Below are 16,898 nucleotides of genomic sequence, written 5' to 3'. Positions count from 1 at the left end.
ATATTATAATGTAAAAATCTTATTAATATAAAATAATCAGTAATTTATAGTATTATATGTTTTGACTTTAGAACACCCGCAACATGCTAAACCCAGTGTTGCTGGCCTTAAAATCTTAGGCTTAGTAATGCTTTGTCTCATTGCAAGATGATAAAAAAGTTCTTAATGTGATAATTAGATCTCCTTACAGTTTATATACTTTTCCCTTGCAATTACCTATAACTGTTAGCTGAGTAAAGAGTTAATTGTTCTTTAATTATATGCCCTCCCACCTCCACCTTTAAAAAAGAGTTAATTGATTTATTTATTCAATGATAACTGTGTGCATTTTTTATTTTTTTTATTTTGTTCAATGAATTGGATGGATGTTTATTAGAATTTAAAAATTCATGTACAAAAGAGATGTCTATATATTATAGATTCAGGTTGATGCAAAATAAGATAATATAGACAAAAAATAATATTAAATTGTAATTGATAAATATTAAATGAATCTATCTTATAAGTATTAAAAATTAGAAATTATTGTTTTCAAATATTTTTTACTAAAATAAATAAAAGTCAAAAAAAAAAAAACCTTCAAATGTTAAAAACAATGTAGTTTTGACATAAGGTGTAAAAAAAAAGTAATTTAATTAAGAATGACAAATGTCAATCAATTGACCCAATCAATTATTCTACTTTTATATAATGAATTGGATAGATATTTATTGAAATTTAAACATTTAAGTATAAAAGAGATATCTATTTACTATACATTTAGGTTCATATAGAATAAGAAAATATAGATCAAAATAATATTAAATTATAACTTATAAATATTAAATGAATCTATCTTCTAAGTATTAAAAGTTAAAAATTATTATTTTTAATTTTTTTATTAAAATAAAAAAATAAAAAAAAACTCTTAAAATATCAAAAACAACTTATTTTTGACATAACGTGTAAAAAAAATTAATTCAATAAAAAATAAAAAGTCAAAAAAATAAAAAGGTGTTCTAATTGAATGACACTTGACATTCAATTGAAGACTCAATTTAAACAAATTGAAAAAAATTAAAACATTATATTTTTATATATATTATAAATATAATTTATCACGTATAATAAATTATTATATTTTTTAATATAATTATAATTTATATTGATCACGTATAATATAATATAATATAATATAATTTATTACGTATAATATAATATTGATAACTATGTTATATCTCCGCAATTAAAAATTTTTATCTTCTTAAAAATAAAAATAAAGCGCTCTCTCGGAAACTTAATTTCCGGTCTCAGGGAATAAAAATTAAAAAAATGCCGCCGAAGACAGAAAAAGAGCGGCCTCTCAACGTCGTAGAGGTAACCAGCAGCGAGGATGAAGGCGGCGCCCGAACTGTCGCGACTCAGAAAGTGTGCTCAGTCACAACACCACCGCCGCCACTGCAAATCTCCGGACCCGATATGCCTCAGAGTTCAGGGGCCATCGAGCCGTCGGTATTACCGTCCGATGAAACCCTAGAGTCTCGAAGTTTCTGGAAGGCGGGGAATTATGCCGTTGGCCCCACCTCCAAACCCCTTGTCCAAAGTTCGCCGTCTAAGTTTTTTTCTTTTCACTCTTTTCTTTATATGTATTAATAATATTTTTGGTATCGGATTGATTTTTTTTGTAAAAAAAAAAATTTAAGGTTCATTGGAGCATGCGCGTGTACATCCGAAGTTTCTTCATTCAAATGCGACGTCGCATAAGTGGGCATTTGGGGGTAACTGGAAATTCCACTAGCTGAATTCTGGAAATAAACTTTTGTTTATGTGTGGATTTTTTGTAATCTGTATAAAATTTTCCCTAAAAATTGCAGCAATTGCTGAGCTAATGGACAATGCTGTGGATGAGGCAAGCTTTAATCTAACTTATTTGTCAGTTAATCTTTAATAACGCTGTTGAATTGGTTTTTAATTGTCATTTTGTACCTGCCTGTTTTTATAGATTCACCGTGGTGCAACTTTTGTAAAGGTTGATAAAATTGATGTAATGAAGGATAATTCTCCAGCTTTACTTTTTCAAGGTATAATAATATTACTTTGTGCTTCATTTTTCTCTCTTAGAAAGATGGTGGTTTATGATGCAAAATCTGAATTCTCATGCTTACTTTGCAGATGATGGTGGAGGAATGGATCCTGAATTGATCCGGAAATGTATGAGCTTGGGTTACTCATCAAAGAAGTCAAATACAACAATTGGACAATGTAATTCTTATTACTTATCTTGTTTTATCGGTTTTTTTTCCTTGACCAAATGGTTTTGTTTATCGCAATTTTGTTTTCAGTTTGTTAATGTTCAATTTTGTGGTTATTGTCCTGAAATGATGGCTGATAGAGCAACTCAACATCCTGCATTCATGTTCTACATGACTCCAAATATTTGTTTATGTTGATTTCAACATGAATATATTTTTGCAGATGGCAATGGATTTAAGACAAGCACCATGCGACTAGGTGCTGATGTTGTTGTTTTTAGTCGCTCAATTCGTGCAAGGTATTACTTCCTCTGTGGTGAAACACAGATTCCTACTCTTCTGTGAAGATGTTTAGACATTCTCTAAAGGAGATTTGTCTTTCATTTCATCTGTTGTGTTGGATGTGTTGCGTAGCTCTAATTGGTTTTGAATGCATGGGATTTGAAATGTACTGTCTTTGCTTCTATTTTTGTCATAGAGACTTTAGGCTTTTAGGTGATGGAGATAAATATGTGTATCTCTGCAACGTAGTCACCCCATTCAGGTTACTCCCTTAGGCAGACAGGAAAGGGTTTACTGATTTCTGAATTTTAATATAGCTAAACCTTTCAAGGTTAGAATCAGAAAATTTTGGGCAAAAAGTGCTATTTGTGTCTTGAATTTTATCTGGTTTAAGCTGCTCTGCCCCCTCTAATCGAAATGCTCCTTCTGCTTCTGGCTCTTATTTTACTACTAGTACTAAGTAGTATCTTTCAATATTCTGTGACTCTTCTTTTTTCTTCCCAATATGTCCTTAGCAAAGCGACACAGAGTGTGGGACTTCTATCTTACACCTTCCTACGCAGAACTGGGCTGGATGATGTCATTGTTCCAATGGTAATTCATTGTGCCCTTTAGTGTTTGGGGACTTTTTTTTTTTCTCATCCCTTCAAGGAGTTAGGTTTTGAGGATTTGTATGAATTTCTAATGTCTACAACTCAACTGCTTTCCTGTTTCACTTCGTTTGCAGATTGATTTTGACATTTCTGGTCATTGGGCAGAGCCAATAATTTACAGCTCACAGGATGATTGGTCTTCTAACTTGAAAACTATCTTGGAATGGTCTCCCTTTACATCAAAGGAGGAACTGCTGCTACAGGTTTGCGAGCTATTCTTTCCTTAGTAAAGTGTGGCTTACTTTTTTGTTAGTCTTGTTCAGAAGTACTGCCAGGAATGACTATTCTGGATTCACCATGTTGAATGTCTAAATTAAATCCGTAACACGTCCAAATTTTAATACTATTTAGCAATAAGGTGTTTTTTAATTAGGAAGGAATTAGAATTACAAAGGCCATTCTGATTCTGAGACAATTACCTCCTTAGCAAATTAATTAAATGCCTACAAAAATGCAAATGAAGTAGTATAAAATACTAGAAGAGCGGCTAAATGCACTAGTCTAGCAGTTGGCTGCAGTGTGTGCTCCTTTTCCGCTAACAAGCCTTTTTCTTCCTGCATTTCCAGTTTGATGATATTGGACCACATGGAACAAAAATAGTAATATACAACTTATGGCTGAATGATGAAGGCATATATGAACTGGCTTTTGATGATGATGATGAGGTACGTGCTTGGTGCTGTAAACCACAAACTGTATCTAAATTTATTCTTGTGGTATAATTTTAGCAATATATCTTGAGAAGCAACATGCTCCAGCATTCGCATGTTTGTGCTCAGACCTAGGCATTGGATCTCTCAATGCCTTTACTTATGAATTGAAAGCTTTTGATAACCCTGTCATTTCAGTATTTATGAGGTACATGTGTACACATGTTTATATTTGTGTATCAGGCATATCTTTTGCTCTTCTCTTTTTGGTGATTTCATTACTACATATAATAGATAAAAGAATTTTAACCTCAAGGTGTTTACTGTTTTTCTCTGTTCTTTTTCAAAAGGATATTCGACTGAGAGATGAAGCTCTTCGTGGAGCTACAAAATTGCATAAAAAGATTGCTGAACTTCAATCCCATATTTCTTACCGCATCTTGTATTCGTTGAGGGTAACATTTCATAGTTTTGGACTTATTTAGTTTGGTTGAAACTGCTTGATATCACTGGACTCATCAAATCGTAGTTCTTTTCCCTGCCTAGGCATATGCATCAATGCTGTACCTCAGAAAATTTAAGAATTTTCAAATCATATTAAGAGGGAAACCTGTCCAGCAGTTCAATATCGCTGATGAATTGAGGTATCCAAAGGTTGTAACATACAAGCCCCAAGTAGCTACTGGATTGAAAGAGGTAAGAGATAGTTTGCTAGGATATTTTCTGTTGTTTTCACCTTTTTTCTTTTGCATGTGTGTTTGAGATAGATTCCTTGTCCCACCTCTTTTTTTTTTTCCTTAAATGTCATCCATTTTGAAACTTTCTTTTCCCTGCTGCTGACAGTTGTGTTCTAGTCTTCTTATTTCTTTCTCGTGCTTCTATTCTTTGCTAGATTTACTTTCAAGGTTGTTACCTTCAAATCTAAATTTATTATTGCTACTTTAGAGATAATGTTTACTTTGGAAACTTATGGAGTTCTTCTTCTAATATAGTGTGCAGTGGAAACTACCATTGGATTTATAAAAGAGGCCCCTTCTCTTGGAGTTTCAGGATTTAATGTCTACCATAAAAATCGCCTTATCAGGGTATGTTTTGATACTAGTCATCTTAACTTTTCATTCTTTTTTATCTATCTAATTAGGTGCTACTATATTTTTATGCTCTGATGATCTGACTATAGATCAGTATCATTTAAGTCCTGTATGAATACAACGTTTTAAACTTTGAATACTTATGGAACCTAAGGTTTTAAACTTTGAATGTTAGTGGAACTTTGGTGATGTAAGTAATGCAACCAATTTCAATGAGTTCAAGTTTGCTTGAAAGTTTGGTACCTTGGAAATTTGAAGCTATTTAGAGGACTTTCTGCCAGTTGTATGATAAGGGTTTCTGCATGTTCTGAATAATATTGACGTACTTGATTATGTTACTGATTTAGCAAGTCTGTTCACATTGATGTAGCCCTTCTGGAAAGTGACTGGCGATGGCTCTTCTAAAGGGAATGGTGTTGTTGGTAATATGCTTTTTCTCTAGATTTTTTTGTTAGGTATCCACTCACTTTTTCTGTTACTTATATTATGGCTTCATTGCTTATATTGCAGGTGTTCTTGAAGCAGACTTTATAGAACCAGCGCATGACAAGCAGGATTTTGAGAGGTCATCACTGTCTGTCCGGCTGGAAAATAGGCTAAAACAGATGGTCTCAGATTACTGGTTTGTTCCTTATCATACATTGCTTTTAGATTGCTATTCAATTTTTGTAGACCCGAATGACAATTCTGAGGTTTTTTGTGAGGGGGGAATGGGGGTGGGAGGTCAGTATTGACTTCTCCATTTGATAAACTTTTCATTACAAGATGAGGGTATTTTAAAGATTATCTCACAACTGACAGCTAATTCTTGTTTGTATGGTATTTTAAAGAATATCTCACATGCCTCCTCTCAACTTTCCTTTAGCGTTACTTGAAGATTTCTAACTCTTCTTATATGTACTGGCTGGTCTCAGTTGGGTGCAACTATATGTATGAGACATAATTGGCATTATCTTCATGAGCACTTATTTTTGTTGTTTATGTTCTTGATTTGCTGAACCAAGGTGAATATTTCTGGAGAATTTGAATTCTTAAATCCTTGTTCTTAAAACAGCTGGCATAACTGAGGAAAATGTTTTTTCCTTCACAACTAGGTTCTGAGGTGTTCTGGTTAGTCCAGTTGATGATACAAGGGCTTGCATAAGTATAATAGTGTTTTGACTGACCTTTAAGTACTCGCAGTAGCATGTCTGGAATCGAGCCTCTCTTTTATAATTTTTCTTGCTTGAAATAGATTGGATTTTTTTCTGGGCAAAACATCTAGATTCCATCCTAGTTAAAACTGTTGCAAGTGGTCTATGAATGATAAATAAGAGGTAAGCAGGTAGCATAGTCCTAAAAGACGTGCTATTTGTCCACCATTTTCTTGGACACTATTGGTAAAATATTTACCTATACAATCGTTGTTCAAATTTATAATAAAGGAGCCTTAAGTTTTACTGATTACTTGATTTATTTAATCATGATTCTGTATGCTTTTTGACTCAGATAGATTGAGGTTTGTTATTACTATTTTGACTAGATGGAGTTTGTTCTTGTGAGACAGGAGAAACCATTGTCACTTGATCGGGTATCAGGCCTTAGTTTCCTCTGCACGTGATAAGCAAAAGGGGCACCCTGGTCAACCTCCTGTTGTGCATGCAGCAAGCATGGAGAAGCATTTGCCTTCTTATCGGCATAATATTAGTTTTAATTTGCAGGCAGAAGTTGATGACCAAGCTGTTCATATTCCAGGCGATGGCAAGCAGGATTTAAGCGACAAGCAACCAGATGTCGAAGTTCCTAATGGACTCATGTCAGAAGATGATCTTGAATCCATGTCGGTTGATCAGATATGTGAAGAGAACATAAAACTTTTCGGGAGGTAAAATTTCATGGTCAATGTAGCTGGTTGGGAGTTTCTATCAATCACATTGTATCTTGCGTATCTCTCATTCCAATGATAATGTCTGTGCACTGGGTTCAGATTTCAAATGTAGCATCTGTTCTTAGATTCCATCTTCAGTCATTTCCTTGAAGATTTCTTCTTTGTTTCTCAAATTTCAACTTACGTTAACTAAACCGGTGGATGCTTAATTAAGATTTACCACTTACTATGCATCTATAATTCGGTTGAGCCTGATGATATCCTCTGATGCAGGTGTGAGGAACACAGAAAGGAGGAGGCTGAATTGAAACAGACGGTATGTATTACTTACGAATGAGTCCTTCTGGCTTTGAAAGAATGAATACTTTTGTGGGCATCAATTAATAAACTTGGTACTAAATTCTTTTACCATTCGTGGAAATCATAGATCGACAAACTGGAGAAGGAGTTGGAGGAAATGAGAAAGAAGTGTGCCCAAATTTCCTCACTCCTGGAGGGTAAACAGAAACTGAAGGTTAAATAAAACTCTCAACCCAAAACTTAAAGCTGATCTTCTCTACTAGTTTTATTGTTTATTGCTTCGTCAGCATGGAAGGAACCATTTTTGCACCCAAGCTACCCCATGATGTAAAGTTTATTCTTGTTCCCTTGATGTATATAGGAATGACTTGCCCCTCAAAGCATTGCCCTGTATTTATCCAGTTAATTCCTATCCTTTGGAGGATTACATAATGGGCATTCATTACTTCAAATTATACTATATAGTTTCTATTCAAACCATTTTGTGTATAATTTTTATTTTTATTGTTATTTTTGTCCCATAAAATTATTAATATATTTAAATAATTTTAAATTAGTCTATTTATTCATATTTAAAAGTAATTTTGTAATTTTTTAATAAATTTAACAATTCAATTTTTTATCTAATTGAATTAAAATAAAAAAATTAAAACTACAAATGCTGTCGACACGATTCTTCTGATTTGGGTCATATTGTTTAGATTGGGTTTGGGCCCGTTTCTTTTCCAACATCTTTTCTCTTATTGACCGGCCCGAGCCCTAAAGTCCAGTCCAGTTCAGTCCATGGTTTGTCTCCCTCGGTTAAACTCGAACCGCCTCTTTGTTTCCAGTGTTTACGTCTGTTGTCAGCTGTACCCATTCAGCCATTGATCCGTCAACGGAGCCGCGACTCCAACTCTCGGAACCACCATGAGGAAACGAGATTTAGCTATCCTTATGCTCTCTGCCTTCGCCATATTCTTCTCTCTTCAGGTTCTTTTACTTCCATTTTTAGTTTGTTGTTTATCTCTACATTTACTTTCTATAATTATAATATCCACTGAACTCAAACCATAAACCCTAGAAACACCTAGGCGCTTCAATTCCATGCTAATTTTACTGAGTTGACTTTTTTTTTGTTATTATTTTTTGGTATAGCACGAGGGAGATTTCTCGTTTAGAGAAGCGTGGTTTCATTTATCCGATGAACATCCGATCAAATACGAAGCGGAGCGTCTCCCTCCACCTATCGTCGCCGATCTAAATGGCGATGGAAAGAAAGAAATTCTCATCGCCACTCACGATGCCAGAATTGAGGTTATTCATTTTTTTATATAATAAATTAATTAAAACAAAAAAAAATGAAGCTTATTGTAAAGAATAAATTTGATTGAATTTGGAACCTACTAGGTATTGGAGCCACATGCACGGCGTGTGGATGAGGGGTTCAGTGAAGCGCGTTTGCTGGCAGAAGTGTCCTTGTTGCCTGATAAGATCAGGGTTGCTTCCGGTAGACGTCCTGTGGCCATGGCCACTGGTGTTATAGATCGAACTTATAAGACCGGACAACCTCAAAAGCAGGTTCTTGTTGTTGTTACTTCGGGTTGGTCTGTCATGTGTTTCGACCATAATCTCAAAAAGTTATGGGAGAATAATTTGCAGGTCTGTATACTTTGCTTGCTTGTATTTGATGTTTCTGTGACTTGTTTGTCAAGTGGTTTTGGTTCTGATGCTTTTGGGGTTTTGTGGTGTTGGACAGGAAGATTTTCCACATAGTGCACATCATAGGGAGATAGCGATTTCAATAAGCAATTACACCTTGAGGCATGGGGATTCAGGTTTGGTCATTGTTGGTGGGAGGATGGAAATGCAGCCCCATGTATGTTTGCTAAGTTCTCTTGTTGTAGTGGCATTTATTCTTTCTCTTGTTATATTCTCGAAATCTAGCTGTACATTTCTGTTCCTTGAGTCAGGGTTCTGAGAACTATTATGTTTCGATTGTATAGGAACCATTTTTCTTATCACTTGTTAGTGTCCCAGTGTTTAATATTATTAAAACCTGGATATATGATGTGTGAAGTGGATTTTTTGCATTACTTCTCTTTGATTTATTAACAAGTTTCATTAACATTTTCAGATATACCTAGATCCTTTTGAAGAAATTGGGATGGCTGAACGAAATGCTGAGCAGCATAGAAGAAGTGCGAACGAAAAGGAGGTATGGATGTATCATTGTCCATTTCTTTCTCTGCTACTTTAGGGTTTTTAAACTTGTCTAACAAATACTTAAAAACCAATGTTTTCGCATTAACCATCCGTACTTGTCAAAGTTGGACATAGTTTTTATTTTCTATTATCTCTCCATGTGAGAATGATTGCCCCAATCTTCATTGGACAAAATGTGCATCATTAGGAATAAGATGTCACTTCTAGTTCCAGGATTTGAATACTGATACCTTGTATCCTTAATAGGCTTCTGAGAACTCTGGAACTGTGAATTTACGTCATTTTGCTTTTTATGCATTTGATGGACGAAAAGGTGGACTTCGGTGGTCTAGAAAGAATGAGGTAACTTTTTTTTTTTTAATTTCATCATTATTTGTCTGTACACTTCATTTTGCAATTTGGCATATCTTTCACCATATGTGTAGGTTTTGAGAAAATGTATATGCGTATTTATAATTCTTGTCACCTGGTTGCCAGTGTGGTGCTTTAATCACCTATCTTCTCAATGCTAATATGATCATTTTGTTGGTTCAGAATGTTGAAGAACATTCTACAGATCCATCACAGCTAATTCCACAACATAACTACAAGCTCGATGCGCATGCTCTGAACAGTCGTCATCCTGGTGAGGTATGCTTTAAATCCATCTGGATAATTATATCGTCTGAAGGTGGATATAACCTTTAGCTGCTTTGGAGGAAAAATATAATAGTAGCTGAAATCTTATTTGTAATGGGCTCATCATGGTCCTAGTGAAATTATAGGCAGCTGATTTTTTCCAACTTGGTGTCCATTTTCTGGTCACATCATCCATTTTTTTGAGTCAAATTTTCATCAAATACAAGTCTCAATTCATCAGCTATAAGAGCACACTTTTGCTCACAGGGTTGTACATTTTGTTGAACTTCTCTAAGTTCTGGCTATTTTTCTAATTGTGTCGATATGTTTATTTGTTAGAGAACTTCCCCTACTCTAGATGATCGCTTGTAATAATCCTTTTGAAATTATTCTTTTCCAGTCTTGTCGAATCTTTCCCAAGTATAAGTCTCTTATACATGTCGAACTGTAGTTTGAATGCAGGGAATTCAGAGAATCAATCCTTGGAGTTATGCCACATCATTGGGTAAGCATGTAGTAGTACATGCTAATTTTGAACATTTACTCTGTTCATTGTATTCTCAAGTATGTGAGAAATTCATGTTAAATCTATCTTTTTCACTAGGATAGGAGAGAAGATACATTGTTGAAGTTGTCACATTTCAAGCGGCATAAGAGGAAAACATTGAAAAGAGTACCTGGAAAGTCGACAACCTATCCTTTTCACAAGCCTGAGGAACACCATCCTCCAGGGAAGGATGAAACAAAAAAAATTTCAAACTTGATTGGAAAAGCTGCGAAGTATGCCAGTTCAGCAAAATCTAAGAAGGTAAGTTTGCCAATGTGGTATGCATACTGCTGTTAAACCTTCCTTTTGTAGTTCATAAGGGTTTGGACATGAAGATGTTTTAGTTATTTGGTTGGTTTTATTTTAGTTGTGATGCTGATCAACACGTAGTTCAGGAACAGCACCTAACATTTGTCTTATGCACCTCTTTTCTTTTGTTTCTCTGTTTTTCTTTGTTGCATAGATCTTTTTTTATAGCTATAATGCATCATCTAACTGCGCCCTTTTGCTGTTGCACTTAGCCAGTCTTATGCACTAGTACGCCCAACCCTGTGATAAACTTATTTATTGAAAGCTTTCAGTTACATAATATGACCACTCAATTTTATTATCATATCAGTTTGTCTTTAGTGACTTCCAGATATATTACAAACTGAAATTTTTGTTACATAATGTTTATGAAATATGTTCTCAATAATTATTTTATTATTTTTACCTTGATCAACTATCTTCTGCTTCATATCTAAGAGTATGAAGCATAAAGTACATTTATAAATGCCTTCTAATTTCCTTATTTACATTTTTGATGCAGCCAATGTCTTATATTCCAACCATAACAAATTACACACAGCTCTGGTGGATTCCTAATGTTGTTGTGGCCCATCAAAAGGAAGGGATAGAAGCTGTTCATTTGGCATCTGGTCGAACCATATGCAAGGTGACCTTAAACCCACACTCTGTGCTTTTAGATATAAGAAATCTTGTGGTTTCTGAAATCTGCTGAAGTAATATGCCATTTGTTTGTCTGACTTTCTTTTAACACCTGTTAATATGAAATGCTACTTTTGCAAACTGAAAAAGTCAGCCTGTGTCTTGGATCTTATCTTCAGCTTTTTCTTTTTTCTTTTTTTCCGTACATCACGAAATATGCATAACAATGTTAAATTGAACTTCTGTTAGTTTTTAAATACAATTTATTCATGCTATATATCTGGATCATATATTGCCTAACAAATTGATGTGTAATGTTTTATTGATTTCATCAGCTTCATCTTCAAGAAGGTGGCCTTCATGCTGATATTAATGGGGATGGAGTCCTAGATCATGTACAGGTGAAGGCTGTTCCCTTTATCTTTTTTTTTTTAAGATCACCTTGTACTAATTGTTGTTTGTTGTGAGTAATGCATATGTAAGAAGAAAAACTGCATTAGTACCAAAGTGCTAACTACTTCAGGTGTGACCATTTATTCGTTCTCCTCAGGCTGTTGGAGGAAATGGGGCTGAGCAGACTGTTGTGAGTGGATCAATGGAAGTTCTGCGACCTTGTTGGGCTGTGGCAACCTCCGGAGTGCCAGTTCGAGAACAACTCTTTAATGCTTCAATATGTCATCATTCACCTTTCAATTTATTCCAACATGGAGAGTTCTACAGAAATTTCGGTCGAAGTACAGATGTTGCCTCTTTAGAAGTGGCCACACCAATTCTTATCCCTAAAAGTGATGGGCATAGGCATCGTAAGGGGAGTCATGGTGATGTTATTTTCTTAACAAATCGAGGAGAGGTATGCTGTTGTTCTGAGTCTAGTTGCTTTCTGTAGCTACCTTGAAATTGGATTGAATGCATTTGAATTCAGAATTTTTTTTATTAAAAAAATTGGAAAAAAAAAGCATCTGTTATTTTATTTGAATCTACAACTCTGAAGTTTATAAAAATATATTCCTTGATTACGGATTTTTTTGGGAGTGTTTGTTAAGTATTTTATCAGGCAGAAACCATCCTTATTTCATGTTCCCTGTGAACATGGAAATGATTGAGGTCATTTACTCACATTTGGTCAAGCGCACATTGTTACATTTTCTAGTCCTAGGCTGCGAGATGCATGTTACATTTCATCTATATGCTGAAGAGTTAGCAACTTCTGTGCTAATCCTTTCAGGTAACTGCATACTCTCCTGGCTTGCACGGGCATGATGCTGTTTGGCAATGGCAGCTCTTGACAGATGCTACATGGTCAAATCTTCCCTCTCCTTCCGGGATGATGGAAGGCGGTACGGTGGTTCCAACCCTGAAGCCGATCTCATTGCGAGTGCATGACAATCAGCAAATGATCCTTGCAGCAGGAGACCAAACAGGCGTAATTATTTCTCCCGGAGGTAGTATATTAACATCAATCGATCTTCCTGCTCAACCCACCCACTCCCTGATCTCTGAGGATTTTTCAAACGACGGGCTCACCGACCTCATTCTCGTGACCTCCAGTGGAGTATACGGGTTTGTCCAGACCAGGCAGCCGGGTGCCCTCTTCTTCAGCACACTGGTTGGCTGCCTTTTACTTGTGATGGGAGTAATCTTCGTCACTCAACACCTGAACTCAATAAAGGGAAAACCTCGTGCTTCGTCTGGCCCTCGGTGAAAAGCAGTCGTTATATGTCCAGAGGCATGACAACCGTGTAGATCATAGGACATATGGATGAAAAAGAGAAAAAAGGGTGTAAGAGTTCGAATTCTCCGGGAACAGGAAGAGATCAAAGATTCATGCAGACATGGATTTAGAGGGGCGAGCTCATGTAACTATTACAAGTTGGAGAAAAGTTTTAATTTTGTTCTTATTGAAAATTTTAATTAATGATACTTAATCCGAAAAATGGGAAATTTAATTCATATCTCATTTTGAATTTAGTTAATGTCCGTGTCACGGTTTCACATTTTTAATCAAAAAGGTAGGCATACCTGTTAGAGATGAAGAAATATTTTTATTTACAAGTTATAAATTTATCTCCTAAATGTTTAAGAAATTCATCCCTTCTATTTCAAGAAAATCCTGCAAGTTTAATACGTTTGGGTCTATTTTTCGTATCCGAAAACAATGCACCTAGTCTTAGCTTAAAGTATGGTACATGAAAACGATAAGGGTTGCATTAAATCTTTAAAATTTAGACAGAAAGCAGCCATTAAAGGAGATAGTACTGGATGATCCCTAGAGCTTGAAAAACCGAGGAGAGAAGCAGGAAGGAAAGGAGGCCCATCCTTGGATAGATAGACAGATCTCGTGATCTGATCTCTTCCGAGGCGACAGCCAAGTAAATTCCCCCTGGAACCTGGATGGAGGCCTCGGAGTCTAAGCACATGCAGGTCGTTTAAATATTGACAGCAGCCATTTCCGATGTTTCTGGTTTTCTGGTCCATCACAAATCCCAGTTAGTAACTGTGTACATTTTACCTGAGGCTTGTCATAGGCCGGAAAAGTGTCCGTTCCACGAGTATGAAATATCTTGAAAAGTTTATACACGTGAACGTTATATATTTTTCAAGTTAATTTTTTTAAATAAAATAATAAAATCATCAAATCAAATAAAAAAATTTTAATAAACTTACAACTTTACGAGAATACTTTTTGAGATAAAATAATAGTTTCGTGATAAAAAGTAATTGCTTCCTATTCTTATAATTATTTCATTTAATAGTATATACCCCATTTTTTCTTTTTTTGTTTGTAATTTTTAGGGAACCTTTTAATTTTGTATGCTATGTTTTCCAGCTGAGAGATTGTTCAGCCAAACCAATATTCACAAAATCTGCGGGGAAAAGAAAAGGCCCTTAAATGGAGTAATAGATTAGGGATAGCTTAATCAGAAAGGGGAGGGTATGAGTAAGAATGATCTTGAAAGTTTCAGCGTCTCAATTAAAGAGCAATAATTCTTTTTCCTTGAATGCCAAACATTGTTGGTACGAACGGTTTCAGTCAAATCCAACTTCATTGAATCACACTTTACATAATGGCCTTATCAATTATAGTTTTTTTTGTTCTGTATCGCTCTCAAATCAAAATGACCCAAAAGAATTTAAGTCCTTGAGAAATACTTTTAATGTTTCGGATTTCACATTAGTATAATTCTTAAGCAAAAGTCTTCTTTAATTTGACAGATATATCTTCTTGGATTAAAAAGAACCGTTAATTTTTTTAAAAAAAATTCAAACAAAATGATGAAAGAGATGGGAATGGGTAAGAAATCAGCATCAATTGCGAGAAAAAAGGCTTTCATTAGTGGCATTACGAAGCATATTAATATAAAATAATGGCAAAAGGGTGGCAAGGGAGAGGCATGCAAAAGCGTGATGTTGCCACATTACTATTTTGGGCGGTGCATCCCTTTCACCATGCACTCAAACCGGACTTGTTTTCTGATGGTATTTATGCTCTGCTTGTCCAATCGAGGTAAACTCCCTTTCTTCCACCATGCCATCCACAGTGTTTCTTGATCATTATTCCTCTCTTTTTCTTTCTCTTCATCTTCAAATCATCTTTAAACAATGGGATTTGGATTGGGATTTGGGGGACTCGTCCTGAATTCTCTTTCCATTTCCATTTTAAGAGAGTAAATTGGAAGTTGGCAGCACGTTTAGCATATGATAAATTATTGATTTTTGGAAGGTTTAATCACTCAAATTGATACTACAATCCTACTTTTGCGAGTTATTATCTGTCTATATTATTAGTGGGCGATCAAAATGCTCATTTTATGATATCAAAATAAGCGTTGTGCTCATCTGTTGGTCCCTTCGAGAGCTTTTTTTTTTAAAATTTATGTCACATAATAAGTCTGTATTCTTTACACGTGAGAAAGAATACTAAAATGATGATAAAAGGGTTTAGATATTCGTCTTAAAAAGTAAACAAGGTATTATTTTTTACTTTTTACACCTTTTGGGATACTTCAAATCATTGGTGTGCTTACACCATAATAAGATAATTTACTCAGAGATAGACACGTACAAAAGTACACATTTAAAATATAATTCAAAAGTCTAACAAAAAAAATAATAATTTTGAAACTATACATCAAACATGATGTACAATCAAATGTCAAAAAAGATTTTCTCCCTCATCTCTTTGAACTCTTCAAATTTAATGAAAAATTATGACCCTTGTGACCTCCGAAATTGTACTACAAGGTTTTCGTGTGCATTTTGCTTAACTTTACCTTAAGATTAAGTACTAACTACTAAAGATAGTTGACCAAATATGGATGTGGACATCCTGCACCAATTAGTTAGAGTTGCATCATGTAAGAGAAATAGCTGATTTTACAATGTAATTGTCAGAAATGAAACCAAAAGAAAATCGTAATTGAAGCACTTGCCATTTGGAATTTGGTCCATAGGCCACAAATAAGAACAAAGAGCTCAAGCACAACGGGGATGGGGGGAAATTTGCTTTTGGGGTTATTTTGGATCAAAAGGAACATGTCTCCATCACCATAATTTGGCCATTATAAAGCTTCTTAAGTGAATTAGGCACCAAGTTGAGCAAGTCAATGGCCCTAATGCATTATTATTAGGCTTGATTTTTAGGGTGGGGATTGATGGAAAGACCAAGCCAGGGGCAGATATGATGACAGCCCCCACCAACTCTTTGGGGGAAACTGTTGCATTATGCAAAGGACAGCCCCATTAAAGTTACTATCGATTGTCAAACAGAAACCCTGCTTAATGAAGAAGGCAGCTGTTGTTCATCAAACCCATACATTTAAAAGCAAGCTCCTCAACTTAATTACCCTTCATCCTTTATGTTAAAAGTACAAACATTTCTCTTAAATTTTCAACTATTTTTAATTTTTGATATAGTTAGGGTTAACTAATCGTCAATTCAATTCATCGTAACAATCTATGTTCTTCTTAACGATTGTAATTTTTTTTTTAAAAAAATTAAAATTTAAAAATTTAAACACTCTCTTTTCTTCTCTTGAATAAATCTTAATTCTGATATTACTCATGAACAATATAAATTACATCAAAATCGATCAAGATTCAAGTGTCAACTTTTCCTTCTCTTAAATTTTCTCCACTCACCATCTTTTTAAAATATGTAAATACAATTCATATGCATCAAAGGGTCTTTAATATCTTTAAAAAAATTGGAAAAAAAAAGATAGTTGGCCTTCTTACAAGTTAAAGATGTTGTCTTTCAAAATTGTCCTCTATGGAGTATGTTGAATTTGTTTGATTTTAAAGACAGGTGCCGAAACAGGTAAAGTCAAATATGTTTTTGTTTAAAAGGCACACATTTAGTGGTCAAAGCCTAAAACCCCACCATGAATTTGCAAACACATAGCTCACCCCTTTGCATGTGCCACTTGTGAAGAAACAAACTGCTTCTTCCAAAGGGCAACTGCAGGTTTTCATTAGCCGTTTGGTAGTTGGCTTTACTCCCTTCGAGTCGCCATTATTTATTAAG

General features: G+C 34.9%; 2 protein-coding genes across 2 annotated transcripts; both read left to right on the top strand.

Annotated features, from left to right (window-relative positions):
• Window positions 1–1,238: 1,238 nt before the first annotated feature.
• LOC18610834 (protein MICRORCHIDIA 2-like) lies at window positions 1,239–7,570 on the top strand. Its single transcript, XM_018114245.2, has 17 exons — window positions 1,239–1,582; window positions 1,683–1,757; window positions 1,854–1,888; window positions 1,982–2,060; window positions 2,152–2,241; window positions 2,455–2,530; window positions 3,029–3,107; window positions 3,241–3,369; window positions 3,733–3,831; window positions 4,167–4,271; window positions 4,363–4,512; window positions 4,809–4,901; window positions 5,278–5,329; window positions 5,418–5,529; window positions 6,454–6,771; window positions 7,048–7,090; window positions 7,202–7,570. The coding sequence occupies exons 1-17, from the start codon at window positions 1,312–1,314 to the stop codon at window positions 7,295–7,297; spliced, it is 1,902 nt and encodes a 633-aa protein (XP_017969734.2). The 5' UTR covers window positions 1,239–1,311; the 3' UTR covers window positions 7,298–7,570.
• Window positions 7,571–7,877: 307 nt separating this feature from the next.
• Window positions 7,878–13,342, top strand: LOC18610833 (FG-GAP repeat-containing protein). The gene is made up of 13 exons (XM_007046725.3): window positions 7,878–8,046; window positions 8,212–8,370; window positions 8,464–8,715; window positions 8,813–8,932; window positions 9,191–9,271; window positions 9,526–9,621; window positions 9,814–9,909; window positions 10,349–10,402; window positions 10,502–10,705; window positions 11,256–11,381; window positions 11,710–11,775; window positions 11,925–12,224; window positions 12,600–13,342. The coding sequence occupies exons 1-13, from the start codon at window positions 7,984–7,986 to the stop codon at window positions 13,074–13,076; spliced, it is 2,094 nt and encodes a 697-aa protein (XP_007046787.3). The 5' UTR covers window positions 7,878–7,983; the 3' UTR covers window positions 13,077–13,342.
• Window positions 13,343–16,898: the final 3,556 nt, after the last annotated feature.

This window comes from Theobroma cacao, chromosome 1, assembly GCF_053813885.1.
Source record: "Theobroma cacao isolate CCN51 chromosome 1, ASM5381388v1, whole genome shotgun sequence".
Lineage (NCBI taxonomy): Eukaryota > Viridiplantae > Streptophyta > Magnoliopsida > Malvales > Malvaceae > Theobroma > Theobroma cacao.
This window is presented reverse-complemented; position numbering and strand designations above follow the sequence as displayed.

Coding starts and splice junctions, on each gene's coding strand:
- LOC18610833 (XM_007046725.3), top strand. CDS start 7,984: ATGAGGAAACGAGATTTAGCTATCCTTATGCTCTCTGCCTTCGCCATA. Junction 9,272..9,525: donor GAAGTGCGAACGAAAAGGAG/GTATGGATGTAT, acceptor TATCCTTAATAG/GCTTCTGAGAACTCTGGAAC. Junction 9,622..9,813: donor GGTGGTCTAGAAAGAATGAG/GTAACTTTTTTT, acceptor TTGTTGGTTCAG/AATGTTGAAGAACATTCTAC.
- LOC18610834 (XM_018114245.2), top strand. CDS start 1,312: ATGCCGCCGAAGACAGAAAAAGAGCGGCCTCTCAACGTCGTAGAGGTA. Junction 1,889..1,981: donor TGGACAATGCTGTGGATGAG/GCAAGCTTTAAT, acceptor CTGTTTTTATAG/ATTCACCGTGGTGCAACTTT. Junction 4,902..5,277: donor ATAAAAATCGCCTTATCAGG/GTATGTTTTGAT, acceptor ACATTGATGTAG/CCCTTCTGGAAAGTGACTGG.